Here is a 24,061-nt window from a genome sequence, read left to right on the forward strand (position 1 = left end):
ACTAGGCTATCGGCCCTAGGGCCTATGCAAGCCTAGCCATAATAATTCCCTGGATATTTCTTCCCACAATATTTACTTCTCTGGGCCTCTGTCTAGCAGGGCGCATGATCCCCAGGGTGAATTTCCTATCTCCCATCCAATCATCAAGGTTCCTTTTGAAGAGGGCCAATGAGGCGATCTGCTTGACATGTATGAGCAGTCTATTCCAGAGTATGGGGAGTCTCTGGGTCAGGAACATATCCCTCCAGCAAGTTTTGTTCATTGTGATGACTAGGTTTAGATCCCTGGAGTGTGTGGCTCTGAGGAATTGGGATTTCTTTAAGTGGAGTATGTCCAACAGCTCAGGGTTTGACATGGCCTTGTATGTTAAGCAGAGATCGCCTCTGAGTAGACGATATGCCACAGAGTATAGCTGGAGTTTTTTTAGACGGTCAGCATATGGCATCTGATTTAGGCCTGTGATTCTTTTAGTGAGGTATTTATGTGGCCTTTTCAGCTGTTGCAGATGTCTTGTGAGGTACATACCAAACGGGGCATTATACTCTATAATGGGCCTAATGAGGGATGAGTACAGTGGGACAATGATCTCCTTTTAAGTGTGAGCAGTCCAATCCCCCTGAATTCCTGTTCCTTCACAGAACAAATGGTACCTCATATTCCTGCTTAAAGGACCTAAACCACCATCACCAAGTAGATAAAACACATTAACATGATAGATTGGTAAACCTAGATAACTGGATGGTTAGAATCGTATTCTCCCCAGGTCTGTCTTGTATTGTCCTTTCTCATGGTAGGAGGAATGCTTGACTATAGCTAATTGGAGAATGGTCTGTAGACTGACAGCCTAGTAAAGAACCCCCAACACATTTCTTTGCTTGTAGATATGGAGTCGAAAGATTTGGACCGATAGGCAAGAAGGTGTTTTCCTGTGCTGTTTTAGGGCTTAAATTATTTTCTCATATATCTCTGTTTTTGTCCTCCTTTGTAGATCAAGTTCTTTAAATGTTGCTAATGCCTTTTTTCCTGAGGTCAGGTAGTCTCTATAAAGTCAACATGACCAAATCACCTAGAACCAATTTTCACACTTTCGACTGACTAGCCCTGCTATGGCATGCATTCGGTAATCCATGTTCTGTTTTGAAGATAATGCACACCACAGTTGATGTCCAAAGCGGTTGGTCTACAGCTGTTCTCCCTATAGGCACCATCTACAGTCTGTGCTGCTGCCCTCAATTCCATTCTTTGGTGAGTCAGAGGTGGAAAAATGGGGGGTGGGAGGAACCCCAAAGAGGCACAAGGAGAGCATGGCTGAAGGTCAAGATTAAACCTTGTGCATGAGAGGTAAAGACCCGAAGTGTCTTTGGTCTGAGCACCAACCTCCTTTGCATTTTCAAGTCCCAGTGCTGGGGTTTGTCAGAAGAGAACTCAGTTGGTGGATACAGCTAATTTTCCTAAATCCAGGTCTCCCCTTATCCCTGTCACTCTCTGTTCCAAAGCACTCTCAATAGACACCTCAGACTTTCCTTGGGAAGCAGCTTCAGGAGGGATACAAGTGCAAGGTGCTTGTGACACCAAGGACAGACACAAGCACATGAATGTAAAAGAGATACTTGCACTAGTCAAGGCACTCAACCCTGAGTCATCTTTAGCCCTTTGGACTTCTTCAGTTGTTACACACAATATCACACTCATGCAGTACATCAACAAGCAGGGAATAACCAGTTTGTCCCCCTTTGCAGACTGGTCGTGTTAGCTTGGGATATAACTTCACAGCACAATCTCACTCTATAGCCATCCTACATTCAGTCAGAACAAAACTGTGTAGCAGAAAAGCTGAATAGGACAAGGGCAGCCCTTCACAAATGGAAATTAGATCAGGGGGTCTTCCAAGATTTGATCCATTCGTGGGGAGTTCCTCAAGTAGACCTATTTGCCTCCTGACTGAACAGTAAGCTGGCAAGAATTTGCTCCAAGACTCCAGGAAAGAAGATCTAGTAGACAGAAGGCTTGGAATACAGATGCCTTTTCCTTTCCTTGGGCAGGAATGTTCCTGTATGTTTTTTCACCCTTTACTCCGATATCCAGGTTACTTCTGAAGATTCAAAAGGAATCCCCAGAGATCAGTGTGGTGACTCCATTCTATATCCCATCCAATAGTAGTTCTCCCTTGTTTGGGAAATGTCCTGGGGCAATTACCATAAGCTTCTTCACAGAATGGATCTACTGTCACAAGATTGGGGTGTTTGATAAACCCTGGACACAGTCAACTTCACCTAACTAACTGGATGATAGGGTTTTAATTCCCTGTAGGCAACTATTGGGGAAGGATGTGCAGCAGGTACTAATGGAGGCAAGAAAGCCTGCTACTAGAAAATCATATGTTAGCAAACTGAAAAGGTTTTCTAGTTGGAGCCAACAACATAATCGGCACCCATTTAGGATTAATTGTTCTCTGATTTTACAATCTTTGCATGAGTTACTATCCTATAGCCTTTTTTACTCCTCCATCAAGGTTCATTTATTGGCCATTTCAGCATGTTTGCCCATGGATCCTCCTCTTTCAATGCAGTCTCATGTCAAAATGTTTTTGAAAGGGGTTTTTGCATAAGATGTCTCCAAGAAAACTTGGTGACCCCTTCTTGGGATCTTAATTTTTGTATTAGAGAAGCTAACACTTGCTCAGTTTGAAGCAGATAATTTGGCTGACTTGAGGTTCTTAACTTGGACGATTGTTTTGCTGACTGCTCTGATCTCTGCAAGAAGAGTATCTTAGTTGCAAGCTTTTGTAATGAGTCAACCCTTTCTCGTCTTCCACAGGGACAGGATTTCTTTGAGAACAAATCATTCTTTTATGTGTTAAATGGCATTCAAGTTTACTTTGTCAGACTATCCAGTTCCCTGTTTTCTTGTCTAAACCTAAAAATGGGGGTGAAAGGATACACCATGTCTTGGATGTCTGCATTCAACTTGTGTACTGTCTTGACATAACTAAATCTTTTAGATCTTCGGATCAGTTGTTAATTTCTTGTGAAGGTAAGAACAACTTGTGTCAAAGCAGATTATTTCCAAATGGTTGTTTAAGACTTTTACCTTTTGTTATACTCACCACAACAAAACTATCCGAGGCAGGGTCAAGGCCCACTCTTATTGGAACTTGGCTTCATCTATGGCTTTTTAGAAAGAGTTGGATGCTAAAAGTATTCTAGAAGCAGCAGCAGCTTGGTCCTCCATGCGTACATACATTAGCTTGATTCCTTCTCTAGGTCTAGATCAGGCTTTACGATGACCATTCTCCAGGGGCTCATAGACCCTCCCCCCTTCCAACTCCCAAATGTAATCTACTGTAGCTAAGGCTATGGTAGCAGTGATCAATATGTTTAGAATAGGACAGTTGTATAAGTTAACTTATAATAACTGTAGATAGTCAAATGATCACTGATGCAGTAGCTCTCCCTCCCTCCCGTTTTTTTTTTTTTTTTTTTTTTTTGGTGTGATGTTTATGCCAGGGTGCGAATATTTATTTTTTGGTGTTCCTAGCATTGTTCTTTCAGGGCTCAGCCTCCCTCTCTCTGTTGGCATGATAGCTCTGAAAGGCTTGGTGCCCAAACCTGTCTTTTAGTCAGCCCAGCTCAAGCTGACTAATGGTTTGGGCACATGGAAAGTGCCCTGAAGCATTGGAAGCTGGCTGATTGTTTTATCCTTGGCAGGATATAACCCATTGTGACATCCCCACTCAAGGCCCAGTAATCAACGAGTCTGAATCCTCACCATTGACACTGGAGAGGGATGTTCACTTGGAATTCAAATGGATACACTCAGTATTTTCAGATGCAGACCTTTCTGCATCAAGCACATTTTCCCTTAAGAGCACACAGGGAACACACTTATCCCTGGGTCTGGGCCCCCTCCCCCCGGTCCCCAGTAAGGCTCTCCACTGGCATAACCTCAGAGTTGAAACCTCAGCTGAGTGTCCAAGCCAAGTTCTCCACCACTCTCTCTGTGAAACCAATGCTTCATGCCCCTGCTCCAAGTAGGTCACACACACACACACACACACACACACACACACACACACACACACACACACACACACACCTGACACAGATTTACCTGCTGAGCTCCCTTCTACCCAGACTATAAGGTAGTTATCCCTGCCACCAGACACTACAAAGCTAGCTACCTAAGGTTCTTACAAGGGTACCCATTTGTACTGAGTGAAATTAATATTAATACAAATGGTAATGTTGACCAAACAGCCAGTCTTCAGGAGTGGCCATTGTCACCAATTGATATAAGTACTCTCAAAGGTTAAAATATTCTTCTAAAGGACCAGCCACAATGAAACGTTTAAATATATTTAATAGTAAAAAATAAAAGAACATGCAAATATGAAATATCTATTTACAGTAAACAGCAGAGGTTAAGTCACAGGAAACCTTAAAACAGTCACAAACGTCTACTCCTACAGAGACTAACAAACCATGCTTCTTAAAGACATTGTGTCTCTGGCTTCATTCAAAACTGTTGAGATAACATCTTTTTGGCCTAGGCCCAGTAATTTAATTTTCTTACTATTTCTCAAAGTCAGGTGGATTGAGATTAACCACCTCCCTTCCAATATTCTCTATTACAATATATACGTTTAAACAGTTACAATAATGCACGCACATTTATTTTCTGCCCAGCAGGGCACACTGATGATACATTTTTAACACAAGCAGCTTTACAAATACAGTTTGCAGCACAACCATCTATACAAATGATTGTTTACAAAATTCCAACTAACTGTGCTGGTATATGTTACACATCCACTGCCCTACCTCTCCTGGCATAGCTGACAATACCTCACATCATCGCACCCATATAGGTAAGGCTACTACAGCAGTGATCATTTGAACAGCTACTGTTCTGTTAAGTTGACTTCCACAATTGTAATTTCCATTGCTTTCCAAATAAGACTTGTCAGGCTGATAGTCTTATAATTCCCAAAGTCAGAGGTAGGGTCATAGGCTAAGATATTTAAACAATCTTACTATATCCAGGTTAGTCCTTAAAGGGAGATTTCACTATCCAGTGGAAATAAACATTACTGAGCTGCTTCTAGGTTCCAAATAAGATAGCCACTGTTTTCTTGCATTTGGTATGACCGTGAATTCGGGCTAGGTTGATGGAAGATCTATTCCTAATAACATCAGTGAATTTTTCCCTGTTGCAGTTAATTGTATCACAATCTTATAATGAAGTTGTGGTGCTTGTGTGATGAACATCAAACAAGTTTATTTAGATGGCAGATAAGAATGATCCTAACATGGGTACCTGCTAATCATCCACAGGGAGGGAGACTTTAAAAATGACTAGTTCATTCTAATTTTAAAATACCTGAAACTCAGGTGACTGTGTATCCAATGGTGTGCATAATATTTTACATCATTCTGTTTTAGTTCACAATGCAGCCTGGTGTAGATAAGTCATTAAGCACTGGCCCAGTTAAATATGTCTTTGCCGCTGTTAATTAATATAGTGTCTACACTGAAGAATTTGGTGGAAAGTTACCAAATGCCTTTGCAGAAGCCATGCTGGCTCTCACTAAGTACACCACTTATATTAGTGTTAAGCTGGATTGCTCCTGCTTTTTCAAGAATTTTAAGCAGTAGAACAGAAGTCAAGTCTGTATGATTCTTAGAATTTTGCTAGATTGGGGAGGGGGGGGCTTTATTTGTAATATTTGAGTGGAATGGAAATGAGCCTCCAAAGGACTACAGAAATCTTAAAAGTAAGTATGTCAGATACTGTTGCACCAAGGTTTGGAATTATCTTTAGCAAGTTGTTACATTCCCTAGATTGCGATCAATATGAAACTGAAGGATGATATGGTATTTGAACATTCTTCTAACATCAGCAGAAGAAAAAGATGTTTACTGAAGGGAACTGGTAATTAGCCCAATCAGCTGTGTGTGTAAAGTATTGTTTTTGAGGAGGGGAGCCTGGCTACTTATAAATCATCATCAAAGCTACTTTTCCCATTTTGACATGAGGTTGGGCTGATGCATCAACTGTATCCACTTGTCTTTGTTCCGAACCATTCTTCTACCTTCTTCAAAAGTCATATGAATAGTTTGAGGTTGTTGACCTCATGACAAAATAGCCTATAGTCTAGTATTAATATGGCATAATGGTTAAAAGTATTTACCACATAAGCACAAGGTACATAGTTTTATACTTACCTTTGGGATAAGAAATTTAGCATGGATTAAAATGGTCAACAAAGGCAGCTAGCCTAGTATTAACTTGTGAACTTACGGTTTTCCAGTTCTCTTATCTGCTGGTTCTGTAGGTTGTAACTGTAACTTTGACAATGTAGGCCTTTTGACACCTATTCTTAGTGGTAAAGAAGATGAACAGGCTGATATGATTTATTTGTAATCTGTTCTAGGCAGATCTTTACATTAATTATTCAACAGACCTCCAGAGGAAGCTAGGGAGCTTGAGAGCAACTTGTCTTGCTTGCAGTGGGAGAAACATCTGGCTTGTAGTAGACAATGTTTGTCTGCTAAAATGCAGAACCGTTTGGTGGATTTCGGTTTCAAGAATGAAATACAAAAACTTTTTGTCTCTGTTTGATGACCCAAAAATGTGTGGTTTCAGGCTTTTAGACCCTTGATTTTACGGGAAGCCTTGATGCCTTTCTGGTGCTAGCCAGGGCAGTCCTCTTCAACTGGAGTAACTATCAGATATGTTACATTTGTTATATCAGGATGACTGAAGTATGAGAGGAGGTTACTTGCATCCATTACAATTGCAGGAATGTCTGGCTGCATGATACACATTATTTTAACATATGTGTTTGGTAACGGTGTCTGTAAATTACATCTCCTTCTTATAGGACAAAAGTTCTCCCTATATTAAATAGTGTACTTCATTGCTCTGTATGTCCATATGTTTATATAAATATTCTCATACATTTGTACTGTTCAGTACTACATTACAGGGCATTGCATTGTTAGAAAACCATTTTCAAAATGCAATGGCACAGGTTTTTTTTCAAATGCAGATACATTTTATTAATTTCATTATTTCCTGTATAAAGAAACACTTTACAGTACTTGGTACATCTCAAAAAAGCAGTTCATTACTTTTCAGTCCTAGCAGCTGACTTGCCTCACAGGCTTTCTTAGTAATAGGAACCAGAGAAATAGTACCAGCAATCCAGTGGATCTAGTGTAAGGGGTACAGATACTTGGAAAAGTCATACATCTAGCACTAAAAAAACTCAAAGATATTTATTTTAAAGCTCAAGTACAAAGACATATCCACACTGTAGAAAAAGGTTTTCCTGAATTAATTTTTTTCATTCTTTTAAAAAGCACACAATGAATGATTGACAAAGCTTAATAACTACCTCATCACATAACATGCAGAAGTCAAACATTTAAAGGCAGCAGAGAAAGTAATAGTCGGAGAATACTTATACGAAGTATGAAAGTGATGTATTCATATTGGCTATGCATTGAATTACTTAAGCCTTAAAAGTGCATAATTATATCACATCATAGGAAATCTTAAAATAATTTATCTATCTGTGAAGTATGGCTGAATGAATCAAAGTAGTCTGTTTCACAGTTAAAAGTTATGTTTATCCAGTAAAATAAATAAAGTGAAATGTAGCTTGAAATGAAATGTGTATTTCCATTACATTGTGTGTGTGTGTGTGTATGTGTATATATATATATATATATATGTGTGTGTATGGATACATAATAAAAATGATTGAAAAACAAATGTCAGTGTTTTTCACACTGATTAAGAAAACATTGACAACCTCAGAGCATGCAAGTAAGACAGATCCGTAGACGAAGTGGTATGAATTCTGTCACAGACTTTACAAAGCTTTGTTATCTTTGAAGCCTCCACAGTTCTTCTCTTCTGCTCTCCTTCCTTCCACTATTTCACCAGTGAAGAGATGGAAGCCTTCCTCAGAGGGAGAAGAGTCAGAGTCAGAATGGAATTCTCTGCCTTACACTTCAATTCGTTCCCTTGTGGTGACTAATCCTTTTTTATATTTAACTGGAGCTGGAACTGTTCTTAATCCTGTCTAGTCATCTTGTGTTCACCATTGGATCACTGTTGCAATAACATAAAGTGGGGTGCTTCCTGCTAAAGATATTAGACGTCTGGCCAATATACTAAAGTTTATGAGCATCTTTCTCATACTCCACATGTTTGCTTAAGCACAAGAGTGTGCTGGTGTACATGGAACATCCAGGTGCCAAAAGTTAGAACTGTCTTGCCGTTGATATGCTTAATCAGATGTCTTGTCATCTGTGGTGCTTTAGTATTAGGAATCAGTTTGTGACGATTTTTTTTGTCAGATAAATACTCCATTTGGGACCTTCCTTTATTTTTTGTGTGAAAGGTGTTGCTGAATTGTAGCGTATGCCTGTCAAGATAGGTAAATGTACATGTGGAAGCCAGATACCTTATAAAGACCCCCACATAGCTGGTGTTTTATGCATAGCAGAGAGTCGCTGCATCTTCTGGTCGTGTGACATCTGCTTATTTTTCACCCCTAAAATCATTAGTAGTAGGCTCGATTCCTTAAGACTTTCTTGAAAAACATTGTCTAAAGGACTTGGCTTATGTAAAACATAGCCTCTGACTCATTTTCCAAGCATCTCCCCCTCAGATTAAAAAAACAATATTCAAAAGAAGCTTTTGAAGAGGCTCATTCATCCTTCTTTTTGTAACAGTCTAACCATCAGGTCTGTCTGACTCTGATTGCTCCGCACTCGCAAACGTACAAGTTTCTATAGTGCTATGGGTTACTAGCTACTTATCCATTGTTTGAAACTCCAGTACCATCATTTAATCTACATGAGTGTTAGTTATCTCCTTTGAAATAGTAATGCTCAGTAGTCTTGACTAATCTTTGGTTTCCATTCACTGACTTGATCCTACCTCTGGTTGTCCTCAGGATCTACCCCTTTGTTTTAAAGTTGTGCATCTTACATAGAGCTTGCCTGGTCATGCTCCGTATTTGTGCATTCTTCTTGATCTGTGGGATTTTTTTCAGTTATGCCGTTCAGGTTAGCTAGGATAGCCAATGATTTAAAATGCACCCTTATTTTCTTTCAGGTGTTTTTCTGCAATATTTACTAGTATCTGTGTAAGCCTTAAGTTATTCCTCTGTGTTCTGCCCTGCCAGATATCACTTTTTTCCTTCCTTCTGTTAATATATTCTTCAGTCAAGCTCTTTTTTTGTAAATATGAAGCCATTTGTTCTTCCATTTCATTGAGCTTGTGTGTGCTGTGTGTCTCTCCATCATTATTGTAGTTTCCAGCTCTGCCTTGCTTTCTCTCTTTGCAGGTATGAAGATTTTTATGTTTTGGATGTATGCCTGTCTGGCTTCTTTAGAGTTTCTGGCTTTGGCAGCCGTCTTACTGGAACTCCACCTCTGGAATCCCTGAGCCCTTGCTTTTTGGCCTTCTCACTCTGCTCTCCGAGTAGTTTAAATTTCACTATTTGAGACTCTTTTCAACATTTGCCCCTATGGAGGATCAGCTATAACAGAGATGAGTCAATGTAACCAAAATCTAGAGTTAATTTTAACAACATCAAATGGTTATCCCTGATTTGACATGCAGTCTTGTGTCCATGCTCCCCCATCTAGAGGATATTGCGTACTACAGTTGATGCCAAAAGTGGTTGGTCTTCTTGTCTCTTCCTTTGATATGTACCACATAAATATTATGCTGCTGCTGACAGCTCTTTTCATTTTTGTTTGCCCTCTGTTCACATCTCTGTCATGCTCAACTGGGATGGCTGTGTTTGAACCCAAAATTTCCATCCCTCAGGTAGAAACATTCATCATGTTGTCTGGAGGTATGAAGAGCCCCATGCAGACACCAGGAGAAGATGCAGATTCCTCACAGACTTGGAGTGAAGGTCAGGATCAAACCTTGTGATTGGGAAGACCTTAACCATTATGTTGTGTCCTTCCAGTGTGTTTCTATGTCCTCATAACTATGACAGTTCTATACTTACTATTTTGGACAATCTGTAAGAAGGCAGCCTGTAATGGGTGCTTATTACTCTTCTGCCATCCTTGTGTATTTGGACAGCCACTTCATCTTTCATCAGCTGTTGGGTTACAAGTGTATAATTTTGTGTTCATGTTTATATTTTTCAAGTTGAGCTTGTTGAGTGCATGTTGTTTGAACAGGGATTGGTTAGTGTAACACATGTAGCGTAACACATGCCATCCTAGCACATTGCATGAATTTGTGATGTGAGTTGATAGGAAGGATTCATGCCTCTAGTACAGGAGCAAGAGAAGGTTTAGATTTTTGTCATGTTGGGGAGATCAGAAGAGGAGATCACAGGAGTTGCCAATTCAGAGGGAAGGGACTTCTTGCAAATCAGCTGATAAGGTGAGTGCAGTATCTATTATTTATAGTGAGTGCCTCAGATATTTTTTTCAGTTTTGGTACATCATCAAAAGGAGTGTAGAATGACATTAATGAAAAACTAAGCTTAACGGAGTGGGGTTGTTCCTCCTTCATAATTACACAGGCATGTAAGCATTAACAGGCATTAGCTTCCCTAAAAGGTACTTGAAACTATGCTGTTGTGATTTCATCTGGTGGCTAGATGGTGAGTTTGCACCTGCTGAAGCTTCTTTTGAGAATTTGTTATCATAATAGATGACCTATCTAGCTTGCTTTTTTTTTCCTAAACATTGTTCCATACAGTACTTGTCCATACATATTAATGGTGTGTATTCATTTTTTGTTAGCAGTAGTTTATTTCTAGTTCACTTGGCAATGAATCCTTTTGAACAAGAAAATGCTTTTCTAAAAAATCTGAAATTTGGTTTTCACTTTATTTCGTAGATCATGCATGCTTTTTCAGTGGCTCCTTTTGATCAGAACTTGTCCCTAGATGGAAAGCTTTTGACTGATGATTCTGCAACACTAGGAATGCTTGGAATTACTCCAGAAGCTGTACTTGTATTAAAGGTAAGATTAATGAAGAGCTGGACTGTTCTGTTGTATACCTTGCTGAAAAAAAATGTATGAATGTGAAGAGCAAGGTTTGAATATTGTACGTTCCCTTGTCATACTGCGACAATGCTGACACATATGATGTCAGATTAGAAGTGAGCTTGAGTTATCAACGACTAGCTGAAGGACTACAAATTCTCATGGATGCCATTTTTCTTTTTGGCGGCTAAGTAAACACACTTATCAGAATTGCTGTTAAAAGTATAGCATAAGTTTAGTTGAACGCTACTTTACATGTACATATAGCACTAACTCATTTGAAAAGTAAGGTTACTTGGTAATTGTAAGCAAGATAAAAGCATAATTGGCTGTTGGACATGTGCAGGATAAGTCATGTCATAATTTGTATTCCTTGATATGTGAAGTCTTCATATGAAGGAGCATCTGTTTTGGTGGTGGGGGTGCAATGAAATCTTGCTCACTAGACACTGGATTGAAAAATCTGCAGATCATGTATTGGTGAACATAACTACCAGCACTGCATATTTGTTGGTACAGATTTATTTATTTTTGTTTACTATTTGTTCACCAAGTAGATGGGGTGTTCCACTGACTTTTTCAGCCATGACTAGGGTTCAGTGCGTAGCAGCATATATCCAGTATAAAATACAGAACAAATATACAAAGCAATGCATGTTAGGAGAAAGCAAGTCTTAGCATACACAGTGTAAGTATTAGTACATTAGTAATAAGCAGCAGTTACCAACAAGTACAAATATGTTGGAAAAAATTAGTTGCAAGTATGAGACGTGTACATGCATGTAATAGGAATACACTGGACTTGTACTGTTGAGCTGACTTTTTGTTTTGTTGTGCTCACATCAGTAAATCCCAGTCTTAGTGAACAGGACTGGAGGAAAACAGTTTAGCATATTGTGGACCATGGTTTCAATCATGGCATCACAAACCAGTGTAATCACATTCAAGATGACCTCAAGGAACTCTTGACAACAGTTTTATAACTGAAGTAGTATCTCTGCATGGAACCAGTCTGCCTGCTTTAGGTGCCCCTGGATCAAAAGATGCAGTATGCAGATTTAAAAGAGGATGCATTTCTAATTATGTGCTAAATCTAGCAAGGAAAGAAGGGCTAATAAGGAATGAAGGATGTGGTCAGCAAAGCATTGATCTGATGTCTTTTCCATCCATTCCTCAACAGATAGGTCTTGGATCCAACCTCATGTCTGGCTTTGGTCACTTCAAAGGTTATAATCCGGCTCCTTCCTCTAACCATAATGCTCATGTGAAGAACAAGTTACCAAAAATCTTGTTTGCTGCATTCAGTGCTGGACAGATCTTTGATGCTTGAGAGAGTAGGTGTTTAAAAAAAATAAGGATTTAATTTACTCAAACCCTTTCAGATAAGTGCCTTGCTTATTTTCCTTTCTTCCTCCCCTGTAATATTTCTTAACCTTTAAGTAGTTTCTGGTAGTTAAAAAAAAAAAGAAACTTCTATTACTTATATCTTGTGAAATTTTTGTACTGAGTAGGAGTATAATATTAGTATAGTTTTAGAATAGGTTTAGGGTAGTAGTTTCATACAGTTGTTGTTGTTCTCCTTTTTTCTCTACTTAGATAAAGCCAGTCAGCTTCTCAGCCATAATAAAGTGTGTGTCCTGCACGCATACACTCCCCAGTTCCGACAAACATGACAGATGTTCATCGTGTTTCACTGTTGCAGTCATTACTCTTGGGTTATCCTGCTGGCAGGCTACCCTCAGTTGGCCAGAATTCCAAAGTCTAGGTCCGGCGTCGGTTGCTGTCACCTCTTCCCTGACGTCGGTGTGCCAGGGGTATAAAAGATGCAGCCGACGCCATTTTCTTCAATCTTTCTTGCCGCGCGGTGCCCGAAGCAAAAGCAGTTTGCAAGTGCCGGTCGGCCGACTCCTGAGATTTTCATATCCGAATTTCAGAACCGAAGTTTACATTAAAGCTAAGTATCCCATTGGGGAAACTTTTTTCTTGCTCCAGACCGATGTCAGAAAAAGTTAACAATTGTATTTCTTGTGGGAAGCAAATACCTGATAAGGATTTTCACTTTTACTGTATTCCTTCCCTAGGCCCTGATCACAACGTTACGAGCTGTCAGTTTTGTGCTAGATTTAACCAATGCACTATTAAGCATCGGTTTGATTTTGCATTTCATTACTTTGGCCGGAGATTTAATTATATAATGCCGTCAGACCAGCCGACAACCGGAGTTTACAAAAAACGCAAGGACAGGGATAAGGATAGGCATCCGAGGTCCAAAACCGACGACGAGGCCTCTGCTAGGCCAGTCACCGGTTCTCAGTGAGGCACTTTCGCAGCCCCTGGCGCCCGCTACCTCAGAGCCACAGGCTGCTTCCGACTCCCACGTGGAGCCGACTGGGCCTCTGGATACTCAAGGTATTGGACACTCGGAAATCATTCCCTCAGATGGGTCCGGAGCCGCTGAGCAGGCATCAGCTTCTGAGGGTATCTTCAGACCTACACAACTATATATTAAGCCATCTTCAGCTACAAAAGACTAAAGCAGCTATAAAGACAAAGAAACAAGTACAGCATTCTCCTACTCAGACCTCCATGCCTAAAACGATGCTCAAAATGGCCGAATACCTAATTACTTTGACCAGAGGCTCCCATCCCCCTCCTGATAAGAGGCCTAGGCAAGAGACAGAGTATGATTCATCTGATCAGGTTTCAATTTCCTCTGATTCCTCTTCTGAACAGGATTACTCCATGCTTCCCTATGAGGATTGTAATGCTGAAGAATCCATTCCTTCAGCCTCTCCTCCTGAGGATTATTCTTTTAGGGAAACCCTGCATACCATGAGGGAGCATTTCCACTGGGAGAGCCAAGATTATTCTGAATCTAAGAAAAGGCTCAGAGTCTTTCTGCTACTTCCTCAGCACAGACCTCTTGCTATTCCACCTGTTCTAGACATTGTAGATGATGTATTTTCAGAGTCCGGCCTGTCCCCTGACTCTTTACCCCTGCACCTGCTAAGCCAGACAGATACTACAGGGTCCCAGATTCTCATAAATTCCTATATAAAAACCCCGCTGCTGACCCAGAAACTATATCTCAGGGTCCCAAAGGGGTTAAAGGTTCCACTGCAAAAAAACCTGTCCCCTCTGATAGGGATTCTAGGGCTCTAGACAGATGGGGGGGAAAAAGTCTACACTTCTGCTACCCTGTCTGTAAGGGCTTTAAATTGTCAGTTTCATATGCTTAAATATCAGCAATATTTAATGTCACTGCTTAAACAGAAATTGTTGACAAGTACTGAATGTTCACAGAGCAAGGAATTGCAGGATTTATTGCATGCAGCTGAACAAGTGGGAAAGCATACTTTGCAATGTGGTTATGATTCACTGGAGGCCTCTTGCAGGGCCGCTGTTACAGGTTCTGTTATTAGAAGGCATGCTTGGTTAAAGGAATAGAATCTGCCTGATCATGTTAAAGCAAAATTATTAGATGTACCATTACAGCATGATACTTTGTTTGGTACTAAAGCAGAAGAGGTGTTGAAAAAAATGGAGGATAAAGCAAAATCCATGCAGACAGTCAAAGATTTCTTACAGGTACAGCCACCCAGGTTTAGCAGGGACTGGCCTTCTAAAAATTGGTCCTTTCCAGTGTTAGACCACAAAGAGGCAGATACAGGCGTCCCAGAGGCAGATCTCAGCCCCAAGGCTCATACAGGCCTAAACAATGGGGTGCTCCTACCTCCAAAAGCGGAGAAGACAAATCACAGCCTTACAGGAAACAGTCCCAATGACTTTCCTTTACCAGACCCAAGCACTTTTCTTTTGGCAGCCCCCTTAGAGGGAAAACTAGCACTTTTTTCATCAAATTGGCAAATGGTTTCCCAGGACAAATGGGTTCTGAACATAGTGTCCCAAGGCTACAGGTTCCATTTTCACACTCTACCAAGGTCATAAGGTATGCCAGACCTGCCACACAATCAATGGGCAGAGGCACAAAAACAAATTACAGCCCTCATGGACATGAGGGCCATGCAGCAAGTGCCACAACAAGAGCAGGGGCAAGGATTTTACTCCAGACTTTTTCTAGTACCCAGAAAGGACAAAACCTGGAGACCAATACTGGACCTGTCTATACTAAATACGTTTCTGGAAGTTCCAAAATTCATGATGTTGACTCTACAGCAGCTACTGCCCATGCTGGGCAAAAAGGCTTGGCTCGTAACTTTGGACATAAAGGAGGCATACCTGCATGTTCCCAATCAGACAATCTTGCAGAAGATACCTCAGATTCACAGCTGGCTCAATGCATTACCAATTCTCTGCACTGCCCTTTGGCTTATCTACTGCGCCCAGGGTCTTCACAAAATACCTGGCACCAGTAATTGCGTTTTGAAGACAAAAAGGAATTCAAATATATCCCTACTTGGACGACTGCCTAATTCAAGCAGAGAACAAAGACATTCTTCTAAAGCATCTGGCATTTGTAAAAAGATTACTAATTAGCCTAGGGTACACAGTAAACGAAAATAAATCAAAACTAGTGCCCTCTCAAGAGATAATATTCCTGGGTGCAAGCTTAAATACAACTGCCCAGATGGCTTATCTCACGCCAGACAAACAAAAGCAACTGACAACTTACTTCAAGAAATTGGCAACAAAAACCCACTTATCGCAAGGAAAATCTTGCAGGCCTTGGGTTTCATGACATCCTGCATTCTACTAATTCCATATGCCAGACTGCATATGAGGAAACTACAATGGTATCTAAAAAGTGTTTGGACTCAGCATTGCCACAGCCTGGAGACAGTAATTGCACTCATTTCCTGTCTGCAACAGGAGTTTCGATGGTGGGCAGAAGCCTGTCACCACAACAAGGGTCTGCCATTCACTTTACCCACAGCCAGACAGACACTGACAACGGACGCATCAGATTATGCCTGGGTGGGGCCCATATGGCAGGGAGATGTATTCAGGGCACATGGCCTGCAAACCAGATGCATCTTCACATCAATCAGAGAGATGCTAGCTGTTCAAAATGCCCTGACAGCTTTCAAGGACCTGCTTCATCCAGGACGGTTACTGATAAAGACAGACAACACTACGGTCATGTGGTACATAAACAAGCAGGGAGGTACACACTCCTACCCCCTCTGCAGACAAGCAATGACCTTATGGGACACAGCATTGGCTTTTCAAGTTCACCTGCAAGCACAATTCCTGCCAGGAAAAACAAATACTCTGGCAGACGAACTAAGCAGAAACCTCATGGATCCCCACAAATGGAAACTGGATCCATAAGTCTTCAGCATGATAATAAGGAAATGGGGATGCCCAGACATAGATCTATTTGCCTCCCCTCACAATTGCCAATTGCAGAGATTTTGCACAAGGATTTATCACAAGCAAGCATGGAAAGTGGACGCCCTATCCTTCAGCTGGAAAAATCTAACCGTATATGCCTTTCCTCCACTGCCTCTCCTTCCCGGGGTACTCCTGAAGGTCAGACAAGAGAAACCAAAAATGATACTGATTGCACCAGACTGGCCATGCCAGCACTGGTACCCAATCCTAAAGAGCTTATCTCAAGGTCCAGCATGGATATTGCCTCAAACTTCTCACTTGCTGACCCAACAAAACAATCAGATCCTGCACAGCCAACTCATGACCTTAAATCTGGCAGCATGGCGGATAATGTAGCCATTCAGAACACTCCTCTTTCAAAAGCTGTTATGGATGTTATCTTGGAGGCCAGGAGGCCCAGTACCAGAAAATCTTATGCAGAAAAATGGAAGCGATTATGTGCTTGGAACCAGGAACAAGGCATTGACATGTGTGTACCAAATATCCCTCAGATTTTACAATACCTAACTGAGATGCTGAACAAAGGCCTTTCTTTCTCATCAATTAAGATTCATGCCTCTGCCATTTCAGCCCATTACAATACGGAACCACCTATCTTTTCTCATCCTTTAATAAGGCAGTACCTCAGAGGGACCACAAACATTAGGCCTCCAAGGAGAGCACCAATTCCAGCCTGGGACCTCAATTATGTTTTGGAAAAACTCACACTGCCTCCTTTCGAGCCAGCATCAACAGCAGATATAAAATTCTTATCCTGGAAAACAGCTCTGCTCCTAGCAATAACCTCTGCAAGGCAAGTGTCGGAGTTACAAGTACTCATGGCTGTGGAACCTTTCATCATTTTTCATCCAGACAGGGTTTCTCTGAGGACAAACCCTACATTTATGCCTAAGGTGGTGTCCAGTGTGGCCCTCAACCAAACCATTCACTTACCTACCTTTTATCCAAATCCACAGAACAAGGGTGAGAAAATTCTGCATTCTTACAGGTAGTTACGCTTCTACTTGGACAGAACTAAAGTTTTCAGAAAGACTGAGCAACGTTTAATGTCATATGCTGCAGGATCACAAGGAAAGGCTATCTCAAAACAGACCATTTCTAAATGGATAGGCCATTGCATCCGTTTCTGCTATTTTCAACATGGCAAATCAGTGCCTAAGGGCATTAGACCTAATTCCACCTGAGCATCAGCCACTTCAGCAGCCTTCCTCAGAGGAGTACCAACCAAAGATATCTTAGAGGCTGCAACCTGGAGTTCAGTGCACACCTACACAAAGCATTACTAATTACCTCTTTACTCTAAGGCTTTGCCACTGCAGTTCTGCAGGGCCTCATAGCCTCTCCTAATCCTATTTAGCCAGCCACCCATCCTCAGCTTTGGGATTCAACCCAAGAGTAATGACTGCAACAGCAAAACACGATGAACATAGTACAGTTGTGTACCTACCATAAATGTAGATGTTCGAGTGTATTCACTGTTGCAGTCCAGGTTACCCACCCACCATCCCCCTTTTCTTTGCTGGGACTTTTCTGCACTTCTGTATCCTATACAACCTTTTTGGTGTATTTGCTTGTAGATGAAGGAAATGTTATTTTTGTGCATGCATTTTTATTGGCATATTTTTCAGCCTACCAATTTGGGGGCACTTGACATCTGGGGCAAGAAAAACTGAAGAAAATGGCATTGGCTGCATCTTTTATACCCCTGGCGCACTGACATCAGGGAAGAGGTGACAGCAACCGATGCCGGACCAAGACTTTGGAATTTTGGCCGACTGAGGGTAGCCTGCCAGCAGGATAACCCAAGAGTAATGACTGCAACAGTGAATACACTCTTAACATCTACATTTATGGTAGGTATACAACTGTACTATTTGTGTACTTGGCCCCTTACATCTTGATGTACTTGCTCAATTTGCTAGGCCTTTGGCCAAATAGCTTTAGTGGAGAAACATAGTAAGTTAATGTTTAATTGTCATCTTCAGCCCATTACTGGAGAAAAATGCTTTTCTGTTTCAGGCAAGTCTGTGGTCTCATCATCTTTTTCCTTCCTCTGCTTCATCTTCTAAGAAACAAGAAAAACATAAAACTTTGAAAAAGACAAGGAAATATATAACTTCAGAAAAAGACAAATCAAGGTCTTCTATAAAATGGTGTCAGGACCAGACTCTGTTATCAGCTGCAGCACTGAGACTTCGCAAACCTTCAGAGCCACTGCTGTTTTCATATCTAATAATTATTGGATCCATGGCTCATTCTAAATTCTGTCCGGAGTGCCTCTATCCTTCACTGAGGTCTCCAATCTTACCAGACAGATTGCTATACTCATCCAAGCCCACCTTTTCAGCCTCATTCTTTAGCCCAGTTAGATACTCTTGGAAACTAACTAAAGCAGACCTGGACAGTATAATGAGGTGTTTTCTTTAAACCCAGATCCATTTGGGGGTACTCATAGCTCTAATCGTTGTCAGATTTGGTAGAACCCTTTCTCCCCATCACTCCCTGTTGGCTCCTTCCTGATCCAGCCACGCAAATCAAAGCCCCTTGAGTCTTGCCCAGGGTAGATCTACATCGGAGCAAAGACTACATATTTCATTGACTACAGTGAGCTCTTTGACAAAAATCTGCCCCATCGTTATTTGAGTCTCTGAACTGTAACATCGTACCAACTCCAGCAGGTTAGGATCATATCCAACGTCTTCATATCCTTTCCTTCCCTTATGAGCTTTGAAGCTAGATAGTTTGGCTCCGGCAATAGCCTCAGACCCTAGCTGAAGGGCTTCCAGGGTTGAGCTGCCTCTGAGAGTTTCAACTGCAAAAGCCATGCTTTTCAGATCTGTTTCAGTCTCCACATTTTAGGCTTTCGAAACAGTACTCTCCCAGCCTAGAGTTAACCCATTCCCATGGGATTTCCAAGAGTCTGCAGTCTGCTCTCCTAGTCTTGCCAGGACAGCTATTTCTTGAGACTCTTGAACCTACTTTCCCTAGAGACCTTGTACATTTCTGGGTCCCCACCTTTGCAACCTATGGAGGAGGTAAAATGAGACACTTGTATTCCCTGGAGGAATCCCCAACCAATGACACTGATTTTGAAGGAGGGAGAAGGTTCCCTGAGATCCCCCTTTAGGTTTCCTCATTCAGAGAGATTTTCAAATTACTTCTACAAAAAGGAGGTTGGTCTTCCCAAACTCTTTCTGAGGAATTAATCTTTTGGCTCTGGCCCATCTACTTGGGTGGTCTCTTCCACTAATAAGGTTATCTGTTTGATCTCATCCAGAGCATGAAAGGAACCTGACACATTTGAACCAATCCACAAGAAGCCTAATAAGTTCTTAGTTGCTCTGAAGGACAGATCGAACTGGAGCAAGGGCCTAGTTGTAGATTCCATGATTGTGTTGGCAGCCACCAAAAAAGAAGCTCACGGAAGAAAGCTCCTCTGTCCATCCACTGGACAGAGTCTTGTGCTGTGGACAGGTTTGGGAAGCAGGTCTGTGCCCTGTCTAATTTCTCAGTGATAGCACTTAATTACCTGGCACACTTCACTGGCTTTCAGAGAGAATTGGTAAGAGATATCTTCCATTCTTTCCTGGGACCTAGACTACAGATCAGAAAAAGACTATTGATTCTCAGAAGGCTACCCTACAGTCTTTATCCAACACATCTATGTGCCTTCTCTCTAATGCTACAGAGGTTACACCTACAGCAGCCAACACAGGCATTTCCATCAGAAGACACTCTTGGATACGATAATGTGACTTTGAGGACCACTTTAAGATGTCCTTCATCAATGTCCTCTTTTACTAATCAGTTTTATTTGATCTGAAAGTGAAGGCAGCAATTTCCAGGAATGAAAACTATGGTAAATTCCTATATGCAGTAGGGATCAATTACTCGACCCGTCAAAGGACCCTTTCCAGAAACCAGAAGGAAGAGGAAAAAATAAGGTTTTGAAAGTCTGATGGATTTGTACCTGACTCCTATGGAGAACGAGCTCCCTGTGGGAAAGGAGGAACTCGAATAAGGGGCATTGCCCCAGAGGCAGAGATAATCTCCAGAATTAAGGCTTCAGAGGCCCTTTTTCTGAGAAGCCTTTCCAGCATTCCTAAATGGTTGCCCAAGTAACCCTCTCTGGAAGCAGTGAGGAAAGACACGTCTCTCTACATCCATTGACCTGGAAGTCCGTCACTCAAAACAAGTGGATGTTGAGAATTATTTCAAGAGGCTACCTTATTCCCTTTCATGCCCTTCCATTATGTTCAAGAAAAATTCCCACTGTTCCACCTTCACAAAGAAAAGAAGCCATTTCGGAGATTAAAAAGCTTATTATCTATTGAGTCATCCAAAAGGTCCCACCAGACCAAAACGGATCCATAATTTACTCAAGATTCTTTCTAGTGCCAAAATAAAATGGGGCCTAAGACCAATTTTGGAGCCAAGTCACTTAAACAAGTTTGTGAAACGAATGAAATTCCAGATAGTCACAGTTAGTCTGTTCTTCCATTGTTGAGGAGAAACAACTGGATGTGCTTGATGGATCTGCAGGATGCATACTGTGACATAAAGATGGACAGACAATACTGGAAATATCTCCACTTGTAGCTGAGAGTCAGTCACTTCCAGTTCAGAGCTTTGTTCAACTATCCACAGCCACACCAAGTATCAAGATCATTTCAGTAATGGCAGCTCGACTACAACTGCAGGGGTTCCAGATGTTCCCCTGCTTGGATAACTGACTTATCACATTACCTTCCAGGGATCTACTCATTCAAACCAGGGACTCCTTGCTCCACCCGTGCAACGACATGGAAATAACAGTCAACTTACAAAAATCCAAACTGCAACCATGTCAATCCCTAGAATTCATAGGGACACTTTTGGACACAAGATCTCTGATAGCAAAACTTTCTCAAATATGGATCTTGTTCCACCGCCAACAAGCTCTACAAGTGTTGTCTTACCCGGAAGTAGCCCCCGAAGATAATTCTTCTCCTTTTAGGCTCAGTGGCTGCCTCCATTACATTGGTTACATTACCAAGGTTCCATACGCAGTGGACCTTGGCAGTCCAGTGGTTGATCAGGAAGCAACTAATGTTCCATCTGGTCTTGCTCTCACAGACTTTTGCAGAGATCACATACAGTGGTGGATAAGTTCTCTTTATAGACATGTCCTTTTATTTTGTCATGCCCTTAGGCCACAATGACCATTGATGCCTTCTCAGTTGGGGTGGGGGCGTTATCTAGAAAATACAGTCCAGGGCACATGGTATCTGATAGAGACCAGTCTTCACATCAGTATTTTGGAGATGAGAGCAGTCGTCCTGGAGTTGCAGGCCTTTCAGGACTCTATTCCTCTTGAGTGTGATTTCCATCTATACAGACATCATGGCTATGCTTTGGTACATCAGCAAAAACAGGGAGGAATCAGGGCTTACCTCTTGTGTCTAGAGGCCATGAGAGTATGGCAATAGGCAATATCTTCACACTGCTTTCTTATAGCAATGCATATCCCAGGGAAGTCCAACATTCTTGTGGACAGGTTGTGCAGATCCATTTTACTTCCTCATGAGTGGCGCTTCAGTCCAGTGGTAACAGAGCAGATATTCAGCTGTTGTAGTCTAATGCAGCAAGTTATTTGCTCTAACACCTCACAAGGGGGAGTCACCCAGGGACACTGTTGACCGTGGGACTCCTTTACATCTTTCCTCAAACACCATTGATTTCAAAGTTCCTTCAGTAAACGTAAGTGCCGAAGGTCATTGGCATCCTCATAGCCCCTTAATGGCTTCGAAAAAGTGTGGTTTCCCTTCCTCTGGCCTCATCAAGTTCACCTTCCCTAAGTGCTGGGCTTGGATTCATACTAGCTATCTCACTCATCAGGAGTCACCTCACGTGAACATTCAGGCCCTCAAACTGACCACATGGTTTCTCCATTTCCAATGATCGTTTGACAGTCCAGGTTTTCCCCTTCCATTGTCCGCATTGTTTCTTCCTCACAAATATTTTACACCAGGAAACTCCACAAGAGCAAATAGAAGAGTTTTATTTGGGCTATGTAGAAAAAGATTGGCCCTTTTTCAGCCCTTCTTCCAGCAATTTTGGACTTTCTGGCATACCTTTTTTAAATGCAAAGCCAGCTATTCCACTATCAAGGTCGAGTTAGCTGCCATTTCTACTTTGTGTGGGGGAAGAGCATACAGCCTTATCTTCTCTCTGATTATCCAAGGCGTGTTTCTCTGGGACACTTTTCTTCTTCACTTAGAGATCCATTTCCTCCGTGGGACATTACTACCATTTTGCAGTTTCTGACAGGCCCCCCTTTGAACCTGTCGCTAAAGCTGATCTGAAATTTCTGTCATGGAAGAGTTTATTTTTGATAGATATTCTGAATTACATGCCCTTTCCTCAAAACCTCCCTATCAAATTTTACACAAAGACAGAATGTTTTTAAAAAACAATCCATCTTTCTCCTTAAGGTGGCTTCTAAATTGTCCATTAATCAGTCCATAAATTTCCCAGTCTTCCCAAATTTCTCAAACAAGCATGAATATACCTTGCATTTGATAGATGTTTACCGCCAGTTGCATTTTTTGTTTGCATTGGACAAAATCTTTCAGAAAATCTGATCAGCTGTTTGTCTCCTTTTCCAAAGCCAAACTTGGAAAAGTAGTGTCCAAGGCCACAGTATCTCGGTGGTTAGTTTAGTGCATTTCTTTTGTTTACCAAGAAAAGGAGTTATCACTCCCTTTGACCCCTAAGGCTCATTCTGTAAGCTGTGTGGCTTTATCTACAGCCTTCTTCTCTAGTGTCCCAGTTGGTATATGTGTTGCAGCTACTTGGTCAAAATTCCATATCTTCAGCTCGTACTATAAACTGGATATCCAGTCTAGAACCAGGGCCTCCTTTGGTTCAGCACTGCTCAGGAATATCCTTGCATAAGGCTTTCTGAGTATAAAGGTAGGTGGGTACTCTGTCCCATCTGTTGAGAAATGGATAGAAAAGACAACATCAGGTATGAAAGTTATGTACTTACCGTAATGTTAGATCTGTGTTGTCATATTCTGTCCATTCCTCAACTTCCTGCCCACCATCCCCCTTTTTATCTTTTGTAGCTATTGTTTATTATGTTCCCATTCTGAGATGGATCTAGCTGACCTTGTTTTGGCTCCTGAAGGTTAAGCCTCTCTCTTCACTTATCAGGCTAAGTCTCTCTCTTTACTTACCCTTTTGTAGATTACCTTTTTCCATTTAAGTATATTATTGAGTTTCCATCATATATACTCCTAATTTTTCAAATGGTTTTGGATGGCAAACTCATTCTGAGGTAGCTTGTTCTGTACATGTGGATTATGGGTAGGTGAGAAGCTTGAGCACCAGATCCAAAGCTTTGAAGTATCCAAAGCTGGATTTGCGACTCCATCTGTTGAAGAATTGACAGAATATGACAACACAGATGTGACATTATGGTAAGTACAGAACTTTTGTTTCATCTTTGAAGTTTAAACATCCTAGTAGCAAATGTTCTTCTAATCCTACATCCTTGTAGTATATTTACGCTTGAGCAACATATATTTTTGTAGAGAGCAAATTAAAGTTTAATACAATTCTACATCCACAAATCAGCACTACAACTTTCTGAGTTTTTTTTGGGTAAACCCTTGAGCTCTAT

At 41.3% G+C, this 24,061-nt stretch overlaps 1 protein-coding gene across 7 annotated transcripts in view; it reads left to right on the forward strand.

The window, feature by feature from the left end:
• Positions 1-24,061, forward strand: part of USP48 (ubiquitin specific peptidase 48) — a 3,461,715-nt gene that overhangs the window by 3,136,911 nt on the left and 300,743 nt on the right. For all 7 annotated transcript variants that reach the window (XM_044063244.1, XM_044063240.1, XM_044063245.1 and 4 more), the window contains one exon: positions 10,891-11,016. In XM_044063244.1, the coding sequence (XP_043919179.1) occupies positions 10,891-11,016 (126 nt within the window). The remainder of the gene's footprint in view (positions 1-10,890; positions 11,017-24,061) is intronic.

Source organism: Protopterus annectens, chromosome 2.part1 (assembly GCF_019279795.1).
Source record: "Protopterus annectens isolate FY-2018-M chromosome 2.part1, PAN1.0, whole genome shotgun sequence".
Lineage (NCBI taxonomy): Eukaryota > Metazoa > Chordata > Ceratodontiformes > Protopteridae > Protopterus > Protopterus annectens.